This window comes from Bos indicus, chromosome 3 (genome assembly GCF_029378745.1).
Source record: "Bos indicus isolate NIAB-ARS_2022 breed Sahiwal x Tharparkar chromosome 3, NIAB-ARS_B.indTharparkar_mat_pri_1.0, whole genome shotgun sequence".
NCBI lineage: Eukaryota > Metazoa > Chordata > Mammalia > Artiodactyla > Bovidae > Bos > Bos indicus.
In genome coordinates this window covers 101,279,711-101,301,194 of record NC_091762.1, presented here as the reverse complement: position 1 = coordinate 101,301,194, position 21,484 = coordinate 101,279,711, and the positions used below count along the sequence as shown (strand labels likewise).

Here is a 21,484-nt window from a genome sequence, read left to right as displayed (position 1 = left end):
ATGCACAGAAGTGTTACACGTGTACTTCCATTTCATCACATAGAATATTAAAAAGACGTGTGCTCAAGGACAAAGATTTAATAAAATTATTTTATTGCCTCATCAAAGACATTCTTAAGTAGAACTGCCTTTGTTTTATTATTTTTTAGTTTTTTTATGGTAAGCCTGTGGCAGTGAAGAATACAGTGACTTAATACAGTTTGGCATCACTGCTCTGACTGATGCTAAAGCACCAGCTGTTTTATCCAGCATTGCTTTTGCATGATCAGTGCAAATATCAGTACAGTGAAGGAGGCAGAGTTTCAGTATTATTATGAAAGTAATATTAACTCAACAGACCCCCTGAAAGGGTCTGGGGATGCTGAGGTCCACGGAGCATGTTTTAAGAACGGCTGCCTTGTGGACTTCTTGCTGGCTCCCACTGCTTCTGCTTCTTACATTATGGCACTCACCACAAAGGACTGTCATTCTCCTTTTTCAGGTTTTCTATATCACACTGGGAACCCCCTGAGGACAAAGACTGTATCTTATTTGCTAAAAAGACTTTATATCTGCAGAGAGAGGTCTTTGCAGATCTTAGAATCTGGGACATGCTAAGTAAATAATAATTGGGTGAATTAGAAATTTCTCATAAATTTTCCCTTGTCATCCCATTTGGTAGTACCAAAACTGGGCTGAGGGCCTGGATCACTGACAACACCTCTTCTTCTAAACATTTCTTTTCACTAAGTTAATTATTAGCCCTCATGCCTAGCCTCACTCTTATTATTTACTTTTCATTTACTTTTAATTATTAATCACATGGGAAGTATTTAATAAATGATTATTGAATGCACTATTCCCTAAAATGTTTGTTTCTTTCCTGTTCACATTTCTTCCCCCAAAGGATGTTTATGTGTATGTGTCTGTATGTGGTAGGGAAATAGTTTAAGAAGGTCAAGCTCTAAGTTCGCTTTGAACTGTGGGAGACAAAAGAAACTTTTCAAAAGTTGGACCTTGGCTCAGAAATAGTCTTCCCACAGTCTGCAAGAAATCTCTCTTTGGGAATTTACTGGCCATATCACAATATTCATCTACTCCATCTGGCTGAGGACATGTCCCTGGGACAGGGAATTATTATTTTTAGAGTGCTGAGTGAAGGATAAAAATGGAAAGAGAAACTCTACTTTGGCAACCAATTTCAGGTCCTAAAATATTTGTGCTTTATTTTTGTAAATAAGCCCAGCAGTTTCCTAATAGATTCATGATAAGTTAGAGAGCAAATGATGCTACAGTGTTTATATAGAGCTTGGAAAGAACCTTCATTAATTAGGAATTCAGTATTTCCTTTCAAGCACATAGAATTTTCATTGTTGGTGGTTTTGAAGGTCAGAATCTGGATATTTATGCTCTAAACTGATCACTTTAAAAATAAGTGATTTCATCAATTTTTAATTTTCTTCCTTTACTGGAAAAACCTTCAGATATCTGATTTTCCTTGTTTTTAAATTGCAAAGTACAGTTTATGGGCCACAGTTCATTTATTTAACAGCTATTTGTTGAATGACTACTATGTGCCGAGAATAGTTTTGGGCTCCTAGGCTATATTAGTGAACAAAAAAGGATCCAGCCTTCATCCTAGCCGGGAGAGGCAGCATAAATAAAAAAGAAGTTTAAATAATAAATCAGTAAACAGTGCCATATATTAAAAAGTGATAAGTACTTTGGGAAAATGAAAAAAGTTAAGCAGGGAGGAGGGACAGGGAGAGGGAGAACACCATATTGACAGCATAAAGTTTTAGCATTTTACAAAAATTACTGAAATTTGGGAACTGTGTCTCATTTAAATCTGTCCACAACTTTCTATCTAATAAATTTAGAAATAAATACAAAAGGAACAGGCAACATCAGTAGAAATGGTGGAATAAATTCCTCCAAGAATTCTCTCCTCCATAAAAGGAGAGGAGAACAATATAAAAAATTGTCAGAATCAACTTGGATAATGATGGATGTGCATCATGAGAAAACAATCATGTCACTTAAAAATTTTTTTAAATATAGGTAGACAATGTATTGTTAATTAAAATTTTAAAATAAAATATGTATTTATGTGGCTACATTGGGCAGCACATGGGATCTTTAGTTGCATCATGCAAAACTGTAATGGCAGCTTGTGGGAGCTAGTTCCCTGACCAGAGATCAAACCTGGGCTCCTGCATCAGGAGCATGGAGTCTCAGCCACTGGACCACCAGGGAAGTCCTCATGTCACTTTTTAAAGTCTGTTGGTGATTAGTCACTGCATATCTCTTATTCAGTTCATTCACAGACAGCAAAGACTGTAATTGTGTTAATTTCTTGTCTCCCAGTGATAAACCCATGTGACATTAAAAAAAAAGGATAATTGAGAATTGGCCAACAAAATGAAAGTGTAGCTAATAAATGAGAAGTGATAATGGCAGAAGTGAAATTCAAAAGGTCTGTAGTTGTGGTACATGAACTCTTGGTAGCATGTGCCAACGATGTAGTTCCCTGACCAGGGATTGAACCCAGGCCCCCTGCATTAGGAGCACGGAGTCTTAGCCACCGGACCACCGTTGTGTGTGTGCTTAGTCACTCAGTCATATCTGACTCTTTGCAATGCTAGGTACTGTAGCCCACTAGGCTCCCCTGTCCGTAGAATTTTCCAGGCAAGGATATTGCAGTGGGTTGCCTTTTCCTTTTCCAGGTGACCTTCCCCACCCAGGGATTAAACCCACATCTCCTGAGTCTCATGCATTGCTGGCAGGTTCTTTACCCAATGCGCCACCTGAGAAGGTTTGAACCACCAGGGAAGTACTTAATTCATAAAAATTGTAAAGTTTGTATATTAGAAAAGAACATATATGAAATTAAATGGCAAAGTACAGGCTGAGAAGACATATTTATAACACCTGACATAACAAAGCGGTTAGTATTCAGGACACAGCGCCTTAGTTACCATGTCAGCAGGCTTTGGAGCTGGCAGACCGTCATCCAAATCCTAACTTCGTTACTTACTACCTACCCTGGGCAAGTTAATTAATCTTTGCTTGAGTTTCCCAGATGGCTCAGTGGTAAAGAGTCTGCCTAACGATGTAGGAGATGTGGGTTCAATCCCTGGGTCAGGGGGATCCCCTGGAGGAAGAAATGACAACCCATTCCAGTATTCTTGCCTGAAAAGTCCCATGGACAGAGAAGCCTGGTGAGCCACAGTCCATGGGCTTGCGGAGTCAGACACACATGAGCATGCAGGCCAGGTTTCTCATCTGGAGATGAGAGAATAATAGTGCTTACTTCACAGAGTTGTTGAGACGATAAAACAAGATAATGCATGAACAGCACTTAGCACACAGCCTAGCTGTGCTTGTTATTTTAGTACTACACAAAGATTGTTACAAATCAATAAGAAAAGAATAATGAATCTAAAGAATAGAAAAATGGGTGAAAATAAAGAGCAGTTCCTAAAGAAGAAAAATAATTGCTCAATGCTGTAAATAACCAAAGCAGTGCAAATTAAAATAACAATCGTACAATTTTTCTGTGTGTTAAATTCAATGCCCAGAGTTGGTAAGAGTTTAGGAAATAGACACTAATGCGAGTGAAAATTGATACATCCTTCCTAGAGGGCAATTCAGCAGTTTGATGAAGCAATTTTAGGAAGTTATTCTAAGAAAATAAATAGGTATGCAAGGATATATGCATGAGGATGTTTATTATAACATTTATAGTTTTTAATACAGAAAATTTGTAAACAACCTTAATGTCCATCTGTTGAGGGTTTGAAATGAATACAAGTTATGAAATGCCTTATAATGTAATACAATGCAGCCAATAAAAATAATGGTGAAAATGAGTATCACCCTTGTTCCAGCGACCATTATTTCCTGCTTGGATTCCTCCTTGCCTGTAGTCTCTCCCTCTCAATTCATTCTCTATGGGGCTGCCAAAAGCAATCTAATCATGTCACTCCTTTGCTGAACCCTCTCATGGCTGCTCAACGTAAAACCCTCTAAAAGCCTCCGAGGCGAGTCTCATCTCTTTCTTCCCTTCACACTCCAGTAACACAGGACTCAACATGCTTCTCAGTTGGTTTTTGTACCGTTATTCTCCCTAAGGATTTAGTACTTCTCTGAGCTGTTTTTTTTTTTTTTTTTTAATTCTTTGGTATCCCCATTTCCTATTCTTTTTAAAAAAATTATGTATTATTTTTGGCAGCACTTGGTCTTGGTTGCAGTGCATGGCCTCTTCTTTGCTGTGTGGGCCTTCTCTAGTTGCTGCTCAGGCTTAGTTGCTTTGGGGCATGCGGGATCCTCATTCCCGGACCAGGGTTCCAATTCCTGTCTCCTGTATTGACAGGCAGATTCTCAAGCACTGGACCACCAGGGAAGTCCCCGCTGAGCCACTTTAGTTAGAATCATCTGATTCTGTCTTCTAATGAAATCCATCACTTCTTCTCTGGAGCTCTTACATGAATGTTATTAAATGTTGTTTATGTGTGCGTACTCAGTCGTGTCCAACTCCTTGCTACTCCATGGACTGTAACCCGCCAGGCTCCTCTGTCCATGGAATTTCCCAGGCAAGAATCCTGGAGAGGGCTGCCATTTCCTCCTCCAGGGCATCTTCCCCACCCACGGTTCCAACCCAGTCTCTTGCAAGGGCAGGCGAATTCTTTACCACTAGCGCCACCTGGGAAGCCTGTTATTTATGCGATTATCTGTTTAATAAATGTCTCTTTGGGCTTGCCAGGAGGTGCTAATGGTAGAGTCCTCCTCCCAATCCAGGAGACACAGGTGAGGCAGGTTCCATCCCTGGGTGGGGAAGGTCCCCTGGAGGAGGGCATGGCAACCCACTCCAGTATCCTTGCCTGAAAAATCCCATGGACAGAGGAGCCTACCTGGTTACAGTCCATGGGATTGCAAAAAATGTAGGACATGACTGACTGAGCACTGGCCACACCCTTAAAGGTAAAATCCCAAGATGACAAAAATGATCTGTGTAACCATTTTACCCATTGTAGCCAGCGTGACTCCTGACATAGCTGCTCCAAGTATTCACTGAATGAATAAATGAATGAATGAAAAGCAAGTTACAAAACACACAATGTGGGTCCAATTTGGTAAAAGACAGATCAAAGACTTATGTGGCAGGTACTTGCTCAGACGTGTCTGATTCTCTTAGGTCCCATGTCTGTAGCTCTCCAGGCTCTCCTGTCCATAGGATTTCCCAGGCAAGAATATTGGAGTGGGTTGCCATTTCCTCCTTCAGGGCATCTTGACAACCCAGGGATCCAACCCGCGTCACCTGCATCTCCTGCATTAGCAGGCAGATCCTTTACCGCGGAGTCCCCTGGGAAGCCGTTTGGATTCTTGACCACTGAACTACCTGGAAAGCCCTTCGTGTGGCCACTACCAGAAACAGACTACCTCCGGCAGGCTCGTGCTGGCCAGGCCTTTCCCTGAAGAGCAGAGAAGGGGAAGGAGAGAATCCCCGGGTGGAGGGACGAGGCGGGGGGAACTTGCCGGGAAGCGCGGAGTTGGGCGGGAGTAGCTGCCTCTCCGGCTCCAGCGCCTCCGGCAGAAAGAGACTGCAGGAGGAGGGGGGCCGGTCTCCTGCGGACCACCCAAGGCGTAGGGGTCGGGAAGCCGCTGGGCCAGGCAGGCTCACCTGGAGCATCAGATTCCAAATTACAGAGTGGTGGTCTTGAGGATGCACACACCCCGGAATGCGGAGCGGATCTCATCTCAGAGCCCAGGTGGAGTTTTGCCGCAGGGCGGCGTCCGGGCGCGCCCTAGAGGGCGTCGTGGGGAAGCGGTGGGAGAGCGCGACTTCTCTGGGGACCGTGCTTGAGGAGGACGGCCCCCTGTGGGGACTGCATCCACCTGGAGGGATCTCTCAGAGTGTGTGTGTGGGGGGTACTTGTTCTGAGATTGCACCTTAGCTGTGTGGTTCCTGGAGGCAGCGTGGGGGTGGGTAGCCACGCTGCTGCCTTTTCTGTCACTTCCTGACTTGGGTGTTTTATCTGCCATTGCAAGCTCTGTCCTCTAGGATGTCAGATTCTTCTGCCCACTTGATTCCCGAAGGCGCACTCCCACCCTCCACATCACCACACCCATCCCAGAAGACACCAGGCCTGCTTTATTCCTGCTTCTGGGCGGAGGACTCCTTATTTCCCCTCTCAGCTCCAGATTTCATGTTTGCACTGAGAAGCCCTACCACTCCCACTTGACACATGTCTCCTTGGCTCCTGGCAGGACCCCTAAGTCCTGGAACAGGCTTCTTTAACATCCCTCAGGAGCCCAATAAACATACTCTGAAGGAATGAATTCATCCATTTACTCAACTTTTCCATGTGCAAGAGCTTCTTGGATGGAGTGTCATGGAAGCTCTTAAGGGAGAAAAGGCTGGGGCAGGACATGCATAAAACCTAGGAGGAGGTTTAAAGCCTAGGTTTTGTTTTAAAGTTGGGTAAAGAGGAGCTCGGAGAAGGCAATGGCAACCCATTCCAGTACTCTTGCCTGGAAAATCCCATGGATGGAGGAGCCTGGTAGGCTGTAGTCCATGGGGTCGCTAGGAGTGGGACACGACTGAGCAACTTCACTTTCACGCATTGGGGAAGGAAATGGCAACCCACTCCAGTGTTCTTGCCTGAAGAATCCCAGGGACAGGGGAGCCTGGTGGGCTGCCATCTCTGGGGTCGCACAGAGTCGGACACGACTGAAGCGACTTAGCAGCAGCAGCAAAGAGAAGCCATTGAAGATTTCAGAGAGGACATATCTGGCCTTAACCTGGGCAAGGTCTTGGAGGGCAAGACAGCAGACAGGGAGCCAGGTGTTGAAGTGATGAATAGGGGGTAGCAGCAGTAGTAGTGAAGGTGATGGCACCCCACTCCAACACTCTTGCCTGGAGAATCCAACGGACGGAGGAGCCTGGTGGGCTGCAGTCCATGGGGTTGCTAAGAGTCGGACACGACTGAGCGACTTCGCTTTGACTTTTCACTTTCATGCATTGGAGAAGGAAATGGCAACCCAGTCCAGTGTTCTAGCCTGGAGAATCCCAGGGACAGGGGAGCCTGGTGGGCTGCCGTCTATGGGGTCACACAGAGTCGGACGTGACTGAAGCGACTTAGCAGCAGCAGCAGCAGCAGTGGTAGTAGAGGTTTAATGTTGAGTAGCTATATATTCTGAGTCAGGGACAGTGGTGGCACTTTGTCAGTTGGTACCGAGTTGGAGAAAGAAAGCTGGAGCTCACACTTTGGGGACGGAGGGAGAGGAGGAAAAGACCAGTATGTGAGGAAGAGGGTGTTCAGTTGTTGCTTTATTCTTGGTTCAGGTGACCAAGGAGGATGGCCATCACTCCCTATCCATCCCTGGAGACTTGTTGGGGGAAGAGCCTCCATCCCCCCACCCCGCCCCCACAAATTTTTAGTTCTGGCTGAAACCAGAGAAAAATATGGAGGAAAAAAAAAAAGGAGTTGAAAACTGAAACAAAGTCCATGAGGTGGGGAGCTAGAAGAAGGCTCCCTTCAAGTAGCTCAGGCCTGGCAGCTTGTGCTGGGCTTGTGGAAGATTCCTCTCACAAGAGGTGAAATAGCTCTGGAAGCAAACCCAAGCACGTGTAGGGCTTGAGGGTCTGTGGGGCTGGGCCATCAATGTCAACCTGCTGCTCCCACTTCAACCGCACCCAGGGGTGCAGCGCACTGGCGTTTTCTCTCAGACTTCGAGGGTCCAGGGAAGCTGTCTCTGCCCTGGGTGCTCAGGGGGAGACCCCACGGGACCAGTGCAGGTGCAGTCCTGCAGGCCCAAGACTGCCCCCTGGCGCCGACTCACTCCTCCCAAGGGCTCATGTCGGTGTCAATGGCCACACAGTTGTAGGCAGCATATCGGAGCTTCTCCTCACACACCTTGGCGCTGTGGGGGGCAGGGAGTTGTTCAGCACCAGATGTAGAGGCCCCTCCATCATGACCAGGGGCTCTGGGACTCCAATTTGTACCTTGAAGCCCTCCTCCACCCTAGGATGTCACATTTCCCACAAGTCCCACTCCCCAGGCTGGAACTTAGGGAACCCACCTGGCATAGTGCGGCAGGAAGAGGGTGCTGGAGCAGGTGGAAGACTCGGGCAGCGCGTCTGTGGTCTCATAGCTGGGAGTGTGGAAGGACCAGAGATGAGGAAAATTGGAGGGGCACAGGGCAGCGTCTGACAGGGGAATGTGTGTGTGGCGGAGGGCAAAGGCCAGCCACAGGCTCTTCCGACTAGACCTCCCCTCCCCATCGGCTCTCACCCCAGCTTGTCTGGGTAGATGTAGATCCGTGCCGGCAGACGGCTGCGGCCGGTGACAAAGCGCAGGAAGCGGCTCCGGTCCTCTGACAGAGGAGAAGGAAATCAGTGCCCATGTGCTGGTGGAGGAAACTCGACCACCTCCCCCATCTCTGTATCCCAGGAGTGGAGTCTGAACCCAGGCAGTCCTCTGCCCTCTCCACTGACCATTGGTGAAGTTGTTCAGTGCCTCCCAGAAGTACTGCACCCGGGTGTCAGATGGCTCGAAGTCCTCAAACCGGGCTGGTGGGACAAAACCACACAGAATTCATTCTTAGGTCCTTAAGCCCCACCCCGGGACTGTGCTGCCCGGCCCCACACTCACTGAGCTTGCGCAGGGCATCCACAGTGACCTCTGGGTCCCCGCACACCTTCTTCTCCAATTCTTGCCACGTCAGCAAGTCCAGCACAGCCTGCGGCACCACCTTCAGCAGACCTGCCTGCATGGCTGCCACCTGGGGAGAGGGGAGAAGGCCTGGCTGGAGAACAAGGCACAACTCCCAGCTCTGGGTGTGGTGGGGACACCTGGCCTCCACTCACGGAGATAAAGTACCTCTGTGCCCCACAGATCAGCAAGAATATGGGGCAGAGGGGTGGTGGGGGCCAGAGCTCTTGGGCTGGGTTCTGGTGGCCCCTCGGGCTGGGCTCTGGCTCCTGGGAGCTGTCCACAGCTCTCTGTTCCACTGGCCTCTGGGTAGTACCTGCTCCTTGCTCTCTTCTAGCCGTGCCTTCTGCACCAGTTGGATGAAACGGGAACGGTCCTCATATCCCACCACGATGCCTGAACCCCCAGGGATCAGCTCCACCACCTGCTGGTCACTCAGCACAGTGGTGAATGTTAGCTCCTTCCCAAATTTGAACTCAAATGTCTCCTTGTCCATTCCTTCCATCACTTCCAAGAGCTTCACCTGGGGGTTGAAGAGAGGCAGGAAGGTCAGCTTTTCATTGTGGAGATAGTCTTTTGTTTTTTCTCAAGAAGCTCACAGGAAAGCAGGGGAGGCAGCCAGGCAAGGCAGTTGTTATGCAGGCAATGAGGGCAGTGAGGGGGTTAGTAGATGGGCTGTGAAGCCCAGCATCAAGATGATGCCTAACCAGCCACGGAGATCAGGGAAGGTGTCCTGGGGGAAGTGGCATCTAAGCTGAGACCCAAATGATTGGCTGGGAATTGGCTGGGCCACCAGGAAGTCAGGAGAGAGAACATCTTAAAAAAAGGTGGAAAGAGCAAAAGGCCTGAGGAACCTAACTGGGCAAGTGTCCAGAGATACAGGAGTCATGTAAGGCCTTTTCAGACTCTGCATTTTATCCTAAGCCCAGGGTGGACCACTGAAGGGATTATGGAGATAAGATGGGTAAGAAGGGAGACATGGTCACTAGATCTGCAATCAGTGGCTGGATCAGGAAGGAAGGTGACTAAACCCGAGGGATAGAAGTGAGATGGGAGAGGTGGGGAGATTCCAAAGGCAGATGTGACAGAATGTGGGAGGTGAGGGAGAAAGAAGAGTGAAGAATGACCCTGAGGGGCTTGGCAAGGGGAGGGGTGGGTGGTGGTGCCACTGTGAGACAGGGAGTCCTAGAGGGAGAGGATGAAGAGTGTGCTGAGCCCGAGGTACCATCTTGGGAGAGAAATCCAGCAGGTAAATGCATATATAGCCCTCGGCTTAGCAGAGAGGCTGGGTCCAGAGGTAATTAATCCTTTCAGGGTCACCGGAACAGTGACAGGAATTGAAGCTATGGGAGTACATGGGTGGGAAAGGGGAAACGTGTGGTACAAGAAGGTTCAGGACAGCCTAGGGGTGCAACAAGCTTGAGAGCTGGGCAGAGAAACCCGGTCCAGGCCCTAACTCACCAGCACAGAGTCCACAGCTGGGAAGTCCTTGCTCCAGCTCACCTCCTCACCAGACAGCTGCTTCCACACGAAACCCGGTAGAGCCAGGACCTGTGGGACAAACACTGCTGTCTTCGTGCCCCGAACTGCCCGGGTTTGGCTGGCTCTTCTTTCCAAGAGCCAGGACTAAGCTGGTGGGGTGCAGATTAGGCTACTCACCAGGAACTCCTTACCCCGAAGGGCAGCCCCCATCAGCTGTCCGATCCACTCATACTTGGCAAAGTCCCGGCAGGAGGGGTTGGGCACATACATGTCCCGGGCCTCGCCTGTGCCATTGCCCTGCCCCCGAGACAGAGCTGTCAGCATGGCCTGTGATGGACCCTCCTGTGTTACCCCAGATGCCTCAACGACTTCCCTGAACACCTTCCCTGCCTGAACACCTTCCACGGAGGGGCCCTGAAGGAACCCTCTGAACATACAATGACTCCATCCTTCTGCCTAGAAGCTGCCCCGGGCAGTTCAGTCTCTCCCTGTTCCTTCTCCGGCTTAGTCTGGGGCCTGGGAGGTTTGCAGAGACAGAACAGCAGAAACAACTTGGGAGGTAGAGGGGGGCTTACCTGGTTGGCCGTCCGTACAAAGAAGGGCAGAGGCACAGGGGTATCCGCCGAGCTAGGGCACAGTTCTTCTGACATGTCTGCCAAGCTGTCCCGGAAACCACCTCCTAAAAGGACAGACAGATGCTCTCAGCTGAGGTACACAAGAGCCCCAGCCCCCATGATGGGGTGAGAAGCAAGCCCCCTATCTAGCTTAGCTGGTCACCCCAGATACCCCAACCACTCTCAATATGGCAGGACTCGTGCTACTGGCCCTCAAGGCCTCACCTTGGTCAATGATGCCTTCTGCAATGAATTTACACTCCCACCACTGGTCATAGCGCATGGGCCACCTGTAAGGAGGGGTAAGTCTCTATCATTACACCAGGCTAGGGCTCGGGATGACCCACCAGCCCAGGGTCCACCCAGGAGTAAGGGCTACAGAGGGGTAATGCTGAGGGGTCCAGAGGCAGTGTGTGGGTGGAATGCGTCCATGTGTGCCCTGAGCAGGTCCCCTGCCCCCAAGCCATACCTGTAGTCCAGGGGCTTTTCATACTTGTCAGAGGGCTTGAGGCCTTCGTAAACCTGGGGCCAGGGAGAAGGGGAGGGAGTTGTGGGAACGTCCGGCCCCACTCTTGCCCAAAGACCTTGCTCAGGTCCCTCCTGGCCCAGTGCCCCCTAGTCCCCCCCTGCTGACCCGCCCTTGCTCTGACCCCAGGTGACACCCAGGTGACCAGACCTGGGTGAAGACAGCGTTCTTGCAGGCGGGATCCCGTAAGGGGCAGGCACGGTGTTCCATGGCGAGGCGCCGGTTGATGTACAGACGTGGCATGAAGCTGGGCTTGCTGCTCTCTGAGTCACGCAGGCACTGGGCCACCAGGCCTGGCCGCTGGCGTGACAGCAGCAGGAACTGCTTCACTTGCTGGTGGGGAGAGGTGGCCAGAGCGGGGCCGGCAGGCAGTCAGCCTCCGTCCAGGCCCTGGAACATTTCTCTGTTCCAAGCCCACGGGGCCAGTTCAAGCCTACTCTATCCCTGGTCCTTGCTTTCAGTCTCTTCCTTAGTCCAGCCACCAGGGGAAGCTTTCTAAAACCCAGTTTTGTCGTTACCTTACATAAAAACCCAACTTTGTCGTTAGCTTACATAAAAACTTCCCAATGGCTCCACTGACCAGGAACAAAGTCTGGCCCCGGTGCCCTTGGCTACCAGGGCCAGCCTCCTGCCCACCTCTTCCTGCCTCATCCCATGTCACACTCACATCTATTGCTATGCTTCTCTCAAGTCATCCTGAGCAGCTAGGAACTCCCAGTGGGCACCTTTCATATAACCTGCCCTGTCCATGCTGTCACCTCTCCTCCCCAAGCTCTGTGTATTTCACATACTCTCTGGGAAATAGGACCCTAAACACTAAATTTTGACTATTTGTGTCTGGATTTCCTCCTATGTTCCCAGAGCCTAGCAAAAGTCTAGGCCTAGAGTAGATCTAAGAACTTTCTGATGAAGCGTGAAACACTGCAGAAAGGGGTGCCCACTGCCAAGACCAGCACTGAGTGAGTCAGGCTCACCTTAATCTCACTAAAGGTGCCCAGCGTGTGGTCCCAGGCCGGTACCAGGTGGTGCAGGACGCTGTCTAAGATCTTTATGAATCTGGTGAGGTTGGGTAAAGATAATTGCGGCTGAAGTCATAGATGCAAGACCCTCTCAGCACCCCCAACACACAGGGACAGGAGAAGGCAGGGCCCAGGGGCTCTCTGCCTCTTGAAGTGGAATAGCATTCGATATAAGATCAGACAAAAGGTTCAGGATGGGGGGAGCGGGGAGGGACTAACTGGCCCAGGACCACAGCCACCTCTGCAGGAGAACAGCTCTGCGGTACAGTACTTCCGGATCAGTGCCTTCTAGGCGTGGGTATCGCACGAGATTGGTGGGCTGAAACAGGTCTGCATTTAGCCCTAATTCTCGCTGTCTAGAAGACTTGATCTTGACCCCTCGAAGACGCACATCAATCCCGTCATCTGGGGGAAGAGTCAGAGTGAGCTCACTTATGGCGCCTGCTGCCTCTTTGGCCCCGAGACCTGAGAATGGCTCCTTAATGCTCAGCTTTGTGTCACCCTTAGCCCCTAGAAACTTGGGACCTTTGGGATCCCCTTCTATCACCCGATTCTGATGATTATATTTTGTGCTAGTTCCTCCATCCACCACTATAATATGGGGATGCCTGAAGGTCCCAACTCCATTCCTCTTCCAGGTGAGCCCAAGCACTTCTATGGCTTTAAGGCAGGCCTATACCCAGCACCGTCCCCTTGGCTTGGGCCCCAAAGCTTCAGGTCTTGGCGTTAGTTCAGTTGTCACCTTTATCCCAACTCCAAGTCCATCTCCTTCACTCCATACTCACTGCCAGCTAACCCCCATCTACATGCTGGGGCTCCCTTTCCCTCCTTGTGGCCTTAAGCCCCACCTCGGCACTCGACGATGCGGATCTCGATGATTGGGAGGTGGACAGTCATGTCCTCCAGGACACAGACGTCCCCGATCAGGGTCCTGAGGGGATGAATATGAGGAACTTTGGAAACCCCTTGTCTTCAGGAGTTGCTGGGGTCACAGCCCACCTTGTGCCTCCAAACTGGGCCAGATCCTGCTCCCAGGATCGTGTCCCCCCTCCCAGCCCAGGTCAGTTCACTCACTCATCAATGCTCACGTCACTCAGCTTCTTCAGGTTGTCCCCTTCACCCCCATAGACCACCACCCGCTTAGGCATAAAGTTGTCATCTGTGGTATCCACCGTGAGTAGTAGTTTCCTGAGGGTTAAGAGGGTGCACATGTGTCTTTACACACTCACAGGTACGTGGCTCACCCACCCTGTTGTGCTCAGAGCCCACTCACTTGACAATGGTGCCCTTTTTCATGGTCAGCCGTACCCAGTGCTGGCACTGGGACCCATCGCTCTCCCAGTAGGTGTCCGCGTTGCTGTCTGTCAGGCAGGACACATTGAACTCCTCCTGGGGAGGGCAGAGAGGTGGATGGGCCAGGGAGCACAAGAGAGAAAGCACAGTGGAGCTGAGCTGGAAATCCATCTGGTAAGGGTGGAGGTGTCGAGGGATTCCTATAGGACTTCCAAGACTGGGGGGTGGACTGAGTCTGGCCTGTGGGGATTCAGGTTTGGCTGTGGCTTAGAGGTAAGAGTTCCGAATCTAGCAGGATGTTACTACATCTTGCTTGGGGTGGGAGGAGTCCCAGCACCCACCGTGTAGGAGGAAACGTCTATGCTCTCCACATACTGCTTCACGCTACCCAGGTTCTCATCCTCCTTGCCCAGGTGGTCGTACAAGAAGTGGATCAGGTCCTCGTCGCACTCGTAGGTCCACGTCGGGGGCACATAGCTAAGCGACCCCAAGTCCCTAATTAGGTCGGGCCCAGACCTGGAGCTCCTTCCTCCCCAGCCCATCCCAGCTTACTCACAGTAGCCTTTGTACAGCTTCAGTGTATGCCTCGGCCGGCTGAGGCCTTGATCCCAGGCGATGCGAGTATGTCAAGTCCACCACCTGTTCCCATCTGTGCGCACAGAATGGGGGACGGGATATGGAGACCTCAGAGGACGGCAGAAGACCCCGGAGCCTTCTCCAGCGCTCTGACTTTTCTAAACCATGCCTCCAGAAGCCCCACCCCAGCTCCCTTTAGGTCCCGCCCTTTTTTCTGTCAATCCTATCAGATCACTCCGCCCGGGCTGTGCCAGTCTAGGGCCTGGCAGTCGGCCAGCAAGCCCCACCCCTCCCAGCGCAGGACCTGAGCACCGGGCGGTAGTCCACTCCGAAGAGCTGCTGCTGCCGCTGGAGGTGGTCTGGAGTGTCGATGGGTACCAGGCGGGCCCCGCCCTCGGCCGGGCGGCACACCAGGAGCCAGCCTTCGTCCAGCCCGCAGTCGCCCAGGTGTTCCGCCAGCTGCTCCTGCCGGAACGCACAAGACGAGGACAGCCGTCAGGGAACTGCCAGCGGCCCGCCCTGCCCAGCCCAGGGCGAAGGGTACCGGACGCTAAGTCAGCTCGACATGGGGGAGGGGAACAGCCAGGGGCTTCCCTGGTCCCGGGGTCTTTTGCACCTTGGTCAGCTTCACCCAGAGCCCGTGGCCGTTGCACAGCTCTTCGCCTGTGGTGCGCACGCAGGCGCCGCGCCGCAGCTCGATGCTGTCGCGGGCCGCGCGGAGGGCCCCGGAGCCGGTGCCGGGGGCCGGGCCCGTGGCTCCCACACGCAGCCCCAGGCCTTCCGCCTCCCACACCGGCAGCAGCACGCGCGACGGTCCCGCCGGGTCCTTGTAAAGCTTGTAGAGCACCTCGCGGGGCACAAAAGCTAGCGCCGCCGGCAGCGGCCGCCCGGCCCGGAGGCTCTTCGCTGCCTCCGCCAGAAAGCGTACACGGCCCAGCAGCTGTCGCGGGGACTCTAGCGCCGCGCCCGGACCCGGGCCAGCCATGGCGGTGTGGCCCAGGGAAGCCCGGGGGCGATCCGGGCGGAGGAGCTACGGCCGAACCAGCGGACAGAGCTTCCCACCACCTTCAGCCCCGCCCTCGACCAGCCTTCGCCGTAAGTTCTGGACTAAGCGCACCTCATGTGTCGCCGTATTGTCCTGTGTACTTGGATACTCAATCCTGTTATCTATTTCAGTGTCTTCCAGACCCAAGTTCCGAAGTTTCTACCTGATCAATCTCCCCACTCCATTCCCATTGCTACTACCACTTACCCCCATTGCTACTACTCTCCTTTAAGCCACCATCCATCCTATCGAGCCCGAAACGCTATTCCTTCAACTTTCTGGAGCTTCCCTGCTCCCAGTGAGTCTCAGTACAACCAGCTGAATCTTTAAGAATCTGTTAGCTATCCTGTCAGGCTTCCCATCCTAGGAGCAGTGTGATTAAAATGTTTGGGAAAATGATCCCTCCCCAGCCTGGCTGCTGACAGGACTCTTGAGTCATTTAGACTTGCTCCTGGTGGTTACTCCTCAGGAGTAACTGGTGATCATTATCCAGTTTCTCAGGGCACTGGTGATCATTATCCAGTTTCTCCCAGTAATTATAAACCAAATGAGAGGAAAGGCCAACGTCGGAAGAGAGGAGGCAAAAACAAACAAACCACGTACAGAAGTTGTTCAGTCGCTCAGTCGTGTCCGACTCCCGGCGACCCCCTGAATTGCAGCAGGCCAGGCCTCCCTGTCCATCACCAACTCCCGGAGTTCACTCAGACTCACGTCCATCGAGTCAATGATGCCATCCAGCCATCTCATCCTCTGTCCTCCCCTTCTCCTCCTGCCCCCAATCCCTCCCAGCATCAGAGTCTTTTCCAATGAGTCAACTCTTCACATGAGGTGGCCAAAGTATTGGAGTTTCAGCTTTAGCATCATTCCTTCCAAAGAAATCCCAGGGCTGATCTCCTTCAGAATGGACTGGTTGGATCTCCTTGCAGTCCAAGGGACTCTCAAGAGTCTTCTCCAACACCACGGTTCAAAAGCATCAATTCTTCGGCGCTCAGCTTTCTTCACAGTCCAACTTTCACATCCATACATGACCACAGGAAAGACCATAGCCTTGACTAGACAGACCTTTGTTGGCAAAGTAATGTCTCTGCTTTTCAATATGCTATCTAGGTTGGTTATAACTTTTCTTCCAAAGAGTAAGCGTCTTTTAATTTCATGGCTGCAATCACCATCTGCAGTGATTTTGGAGCCCCCCAAAATACAGTCTGACACTGTTTCCACTGTTTCCCCATCTATTTGCCATGAAGTGATGGGACCAGATGCCATGATCTTCGTTTTCTGAATGTTGAGCTTTAAGCCAACTTTTTCACTCTCCTCTTTCACTTTCATCAAGAGGCTTTTTAGTTCCTCTTCACTTTCTGCCATAAGGGTGGTGTCATCTGCATATCTGAGGTTATTGCTATTTCTCCCAGCAATCTTGATTCCAGCTTGTGCTTCTTCCAGCCCAGTGTTTCTCATGATGTACTCTGCACAGAAGTTAAATAAGCAGGGTGACAATACACAGCCTTGATGTACTCCTTTTCCTATTTGGAACCAGTCTGAGATGTAACTCATACCATATAAAGTGTACAAATCACTGTTTTTTAATATATAACATTAATCTTTAATAGTAAATAATATGTATAACAAAATTTGTAATCTTGACCACTTTTTAAAAGTGTACAATTATCTATTTCCAAAACTTTTTCATCACCCCAAACAGGAAACTCCGTATCCTTAAGCAATAACTTCTCATTGTCCCCACTCCCTAGTCCCTGGGGACTAATCTACTAAAGCTCTAATCTGCTTTTTGCCTCTATGAATTTGCCTATTATAGATATTTCATATAAGTGGAATGATACAGTATTTGTCATTTTGTGTCTGTCTTACTTCACTGAGCATAATGTTACAACAATGTTGTTGCATGTATCAGAACTTTATTTTTATGGCTGAATAATGTTCCATTGTATAAATACACTACTTATTGTTTATCCATTCATTTGTTGATGGACACTTGGGTGGAAACTTTGTTTTGATTTAGTTATCAAATAAAGGTATCAAGAAATAAATAATCCCATGTAATTTTGCGAGTTTCCCATTTTTTTCTCCTTAGTAAATTGGGAACATAGTGCCTCTCTTCTGATCTCTCCAAGCTATTTGTATGCTGTCACACTACTACAAGATAAAGTGAATACGTGCACTTAACAAAGGCCTGCATGAGCTGAACTCTGTGGATAGTTCCAGATTATTTAAATACACTAGCTTGATATCCTGTTTTCCATTAAGCTAATTGCTCTTTTGCATCTTCTCTTTGCACATGCTATTCCCTTTGCTTGGAATACCTCATTGTTTTCCCCAATTAAATGGAGTCCTTGCTACTTGCGTCTAGCTTTTTCCATTTACCATTGTGATTGCTGATTTCTGTGTTTCCTCATCAGTCTGTAGCTCCTTAGAGGAAGAAAATGCCTTGTTCACCACTGTAACCTCTGCACCTCCTATAGTGCCCGCCTCTTTCTAGGTAATATAAATATTTAATTATTTCAGTTTCCTGTACAACTTTGTTCTACCACAGTTGTGGCTGGTTGGGCCCGGCATAAAATTATTAGAATCGTGGACAGTGGGAGTGAAAAGTGAGCCTTGGGCCGAGTTTTCTGGGATTCCCAGGCCGTCAGAGGAGAGCAAACTCCTCACACCATGCGAAGTGTACTTACAGCAAAGTTCTTTGGCGGGTGGGGGTGGATGTGTGTTTGTTGTTGCGTCGCTACAGCGGAATTTACGGTGAAGAGACTAGGGGTGGGGTCCTACCGGCAGCAGCTGGGGCAGCCCCGGAGCAGTAGCGGGAGTCTGATCATGTGACCTTCAATATGGCGACTGCCCTGGCTCATCCCTGGAAGGGGCGGAGCCTGGGCAGAGGGCAGGCTCAGATTCAGTCTATAACGGGGACTGTGCTCGCGTTTACGGACAGCTTATCATGGAGGCGAAAGAGTCTAGGTGAGTTCTCTGGATCACCACGCAGTGTGGTCATAGGGGCTTCTGACCCGAATCTTCCAGCCTAGGAATCTGTTCCTATACCCTTCTTCCCCAGCCCGGAGAACCCAAGTCGCTGGGATTCCAAATCCTCCAACCATGGATTCTTAAAATATTCACCCCAGGGACTACCTAGCTGGACTGCGTACCCCAGACCTTAATTTAGGAGACGCCCCCTGGACTTTCTAATCCTCAACTAAGATCCCCATTTCGGGCTTTCATCTCTGATCCCCCCATGACTATCCGTCCCCGTCTGGAGATTTTTCAGCCCCAAAACCTTCCAGCCCCGGAACTAGCCCATGGATACCCTTGTTCCAGAGACATCCCCTCCCCTCACCAATTCTCCTAAGTGAGTTTTCGTCTCCTCACCCGCACTCTCCTAGTCCTTCCAGTGGCTTTGAGCCTGGGGAAACTGGGACTATGCGTAGGGTAAAGGCCCCAGCACCGGCCCTTCTAGTCCTGTACACCACCTGATAGGCAGAGAGAGGGCGGAATCGGCGGGGAGGCGCAGCTTGGTAGCTGGTCTGGAGAAGGCAGATAGCTCTGCTAGATGGACTGTCTCCGGCTTTAGAACTCGAGCCCTGCCCAACCCCCAGCCTAGTTTACTGAGACCTACCCTTCCCTCCTCCTGATCCCCAGACCTCAGGGTTTTCCGGAGCTTAAGAATGACACCTTCCTGCGAGCAGCGTGGGGAGAAGAAACAGACTACACTCCTGTTTGGTGCATGCGGCAGGCAGGACGCTACTTACCAGGTCAGGGTCAGGGCCTCGGAGTCTAGGTAAAACTCTGGAGAGTGAAAAGTTTTGGAGGGGCAGAGAAGGGCTCTTGGAGGTTCCCCAAGGCTGAGCCCTGCCTTACCTTTTCTGTCTGCAGAGTTTAGGGAAACTCGGGCTGCCCAGGACTTTTTCAGCACCTGTCGCTCCCCAGAAGCCTGCTGTGAACTTACCCTGCAGGTGAGGGGTCGACAAAAGAGGAGGGATTTATGTTCTCCGCAGGCCACCTAGCAATCTGTCTTCTGTTCCCTATAGCCACTGCGTCGCTTCCCTCTGGATGCTGCCATCATCTTCTCCGACATCCTTGTCGTACCCCAGGTACCTGCTCAGATCTGACTCACAAATGTGTAAAACAGAAAGGACAGTCAAGGCTCAAGAAAAGCACTTACCCTTATGGGGCAGAGGGAAAAACAGGCTGGAGGAGATGGAGCTTGGCTGTTTCATTCTCCTTTTCCTCCTTCCTGGCATGGGTTGAACAGATCTCATTCTCCAGGAGTTACAGGTTGGGAACCCAGATGTTTTCTCCCCTGCCAGGCACTGGGCATGGAGGTGACCATGGTGCCTGGCAAAGGGCCCAGCTTCCCAGAACCATTAAGAGAAGAGCGGGACTTAGAGCGCCTCCAGGATCCAGCAACAGTGGCCTCTGAGCTGGGCTATGTGTTCCAGGCCATCACCCTCACTCGACAGCGGCTGGCTGGGCGTGTGCCACTGATTGGCTTTGCTGGTGCCCCGGTAATATGGACCAGGGCAGGGACTTGGGCTTGGAGAAGTTACTTTGGCAGGTCTGGGTGAAGACAAGGGAAGGAAGGATCAATCTGGCTTTTGCCTTTTGCAGTGGACTCTGATGACATACATGGTTGAGGGTGGCGGCTCAAGCACCATGTCTCAGGCCAAGCGCTGGCTTTACCAGAGACCACAAGCCAGTCACCAGCTGCTTCGCATCCTCACTGATGCTCTTGTCCCTTATCTGGTGGGACAAGTGGCTGCTGGTGCCCAGGTAAGACCTGAGGGAGAGACATAGCCTGGGGCTTAATCTTTAAGGACCAGAAACAATACAGTTCCTTATACCTGAGAAGCTAGGTATCTTAATGCCAGGCATAAAAGAGGCTTGACCTGCAGTGATCTGGCTGGAGCAGCCAAGCCCAGATACTGGCAGGGGGGCTTAGTGCTCTGTTCAAAGACCAAAGCTAGCACTGGGATCTGGAGAAGGCAAAACTTTTTGACTGGAACTAGGTTTATAGGCTTAGGCAATCTCAGGGATGAAGTCACTTGGGGAAAATTGAGGCATATTCTACATGTGCCTCCTCTTTGTATGTTATGTATTTCATTTATTTTCATCACCCTGTAATTGTAGGCATTGCAACTCTTTGAGTCCCATGCAGGGCATCTTGGCCCACAACTCTTCAGTAAGTTTGCACTGCCCTACATCCGTGATGTGTCCAAGCGAGTGAAGGCCGGGCTGCAGGAGGCAGGCCTGGCACCAGTGCCCATGGTAAGGATGGGGGTGGGCCAGTGGAGCTATCAGGTTAAGTCCTGCATGGAACTAAGTGACCACTAGAGGGCAGCAGAAGTATGACTGAGGTATATTATTAAGAGCCAGCAGAGCAAAGCTGTCTGCAGCCTGAGATTTGCCCTTTCCCCCAGATCATCTTTGCTAAGGATGGACATTTTGCCCTGGAGGAGCTGGCCCAGGCTGGCTACGAGGTGGTTGGGCTTGACTGGACAGTGGCCCCCGAGAAAGCCCGGTGAGTGATGGAAGGTGAGGTGGAGCAGGGGACAGTTACACTATGTGCAGTCACCAGAACAGGGCCCTGACTCTGCTTCCAGGGAACGCGTGGGAAAGACGGTGACCCTGCAGGGCAACCTGGACCCCTGTGCCCTGTATGCATCTGAGGTAACAACCAGGTTCTTGTGTGTGTGTTGGTGACTTTGTCTGCACTCTCATGGTTCTGGATGTGGTTGTGTTTATTACTATGTGTGTGTTTTCATCATCGGTTCTCCCTTCTACTCCATTCACAACATGGACTCTAGGAAGGCAGGAGTTTCTTTTCATTGATTTCGTTCATTTGGCCCTTCTTAGTGCCTGGTCCATGCTAGGGATCCAGTAGTTTTTTGAATGACTGAGTAACACTGAGTGCCTCCATGTGTGTGTCACTATTATGTACCGGGAGGACAGAGGCGTGCTGGCCCCCCTGTAGCCAGTGCCCTGTTGCTCCCCCTAGGAGGAGATTGGGAAGCTGGTGCAGCAGATGCTGAATGACTTTGGGCCACAGCGCTACATTGCCAACCTGGGCCATGGACTTTACCCTGACATGGACCCGGAACATGTGGGAGCCTTTGTGGATGCCGTGCACAAACACTCTCGCCTGCTTCGACAGAATTGAGCATGTCCCTTTTCCCTGAAGTACCTCTGACACAGATGATTGTTTCCAGGAGAATAAAAGTTCAAGAGTTGCA

At 50.8% G+C, this 21,484-nt stretch overlaps 2 protein-coding genes across 2 annotated transcripts; one reads left to right on the top strand and one right to left on the bottom strand.

Moving 5' to 3' along the window:
• Positions 1 to 7,292: 7,292 nt before the first annotated feature.
• HECTD3 (HECT domain E3 ubiquitin protein ligase 3) lies at positions 7,293 to 15,279 on the bottom strand. The gene is made up of 21 exons (XM_019957591.2): positions 14,823 to 15,279; positions 14,511 to 14,671; positions 14,187 to 14,279; positions 13,972 to 14,107; positions 13,611 to 13,726; positions 13,412 to 13,525; positions 13,186 to 13,268; positions 12,577 to 12,742; positions 12,293 to 12,374; positions 11,469 to 11,651; positions 11,262 to 11,314; positions 11,018 to 11,082; positions 10,754 to 10,857; positions 10,356 to 10,475; positions 10,158 to 10,247; positions 9,013 to 9,219; positions 8,637 to 8,766; positions 8,480 to 8,554; positions 8,277 to 8,358; positions 8,065 to 8,136; positions 7,293 to 7,905 (listed from the first exon to the last, which is right to left on the bottom strand). The coding sequence occupies exons 1-21, from the start codon at positions 15,189 to 15,191 to the stop codon at positions 7,821 to 7,823; spliced, it is 2,586 nt and encodes an 861-aa protein (XP_019813150.2). The 5' UTR covers positions 15,192 to 15,279; the 3' UTR covers positions 7,293 to 7,820.
• Positions 15,280 to 18,090: 2,811 nt separating this feature from the next.
• On the top strand, positions 18,091 to 21,484 carry UROD (uroporphyrinogen decarboxylase). The gene is made up of 10 exons (XM_019957590.2): positions 18,091 to 18,218; positions 18,894 to 19,006; positions 19,128 to 19,207; positions 19,283 to 19,345; positions 19,562 to 19,759; positions 19,863 to 20,024; positions 20,382 to 20,519; positions 20,672 to 20,772; positions 20,855 to 20,921; positions 21,250 to 21,484. The coding sequence occupies exons 1-10, from the start codon at positions 18,199 to 18,201 to the stop codon at positions 21,409 to 21,411; spliced, it is 1,104 nt and encodes a 367-aa protein (XP_019813149.1). The 5' UTR covers positions 18,091 to 18,198; the 3' UTR covers positions 21,412 to 21,484.

Excerpts from the sequence above, each read along its gene's own strand:
- UROD (XM_019957590.2), top strand. The coding sequence starts at position 18,199 with ATGGAGGCGAAAGAGTCTAG. Across the intron at positions 18,219-18,893 it reads ATGGAGGCGAAAGAGTCTAG|ACCTCAGGGTTTTCCGGAGC; the intron begins GTGAGTTCTCTG and ends CCTGATCCCCAG. Across the intron at positions 20,025-20,381 it reads AAGTGGCTGCTGGTGCCCAG|GCATTGCAACTCTTTGAGTC; the intron begins GTAAGACCTGAG and ends CTGTAATTGTAG.
- HECTD3 (XM_019957591.2), bottom strand. The coding sequence starts at position 15,191 with ATGGCTGGCCCGGGTCCGGGCGCGGCGCTAGAGTCCCCGCGACAGCTG. Across the intron at positions 12,375-12,576 it reads AGAGCTGTTCTCCTGCAGAG|ATTCATAAAGATCTTAGACA; the intron begins GTGGCTGTGGTC and ends CAACCTCACCAG. Across the intron at positions 11,652-12,292 it reads GCACCTTTAGTGAGATTAAG|CAAGTGAAGCAGTTCCTGCT; the intron begins GTGAGCCTGACT and ends TCTCCCCACCAG.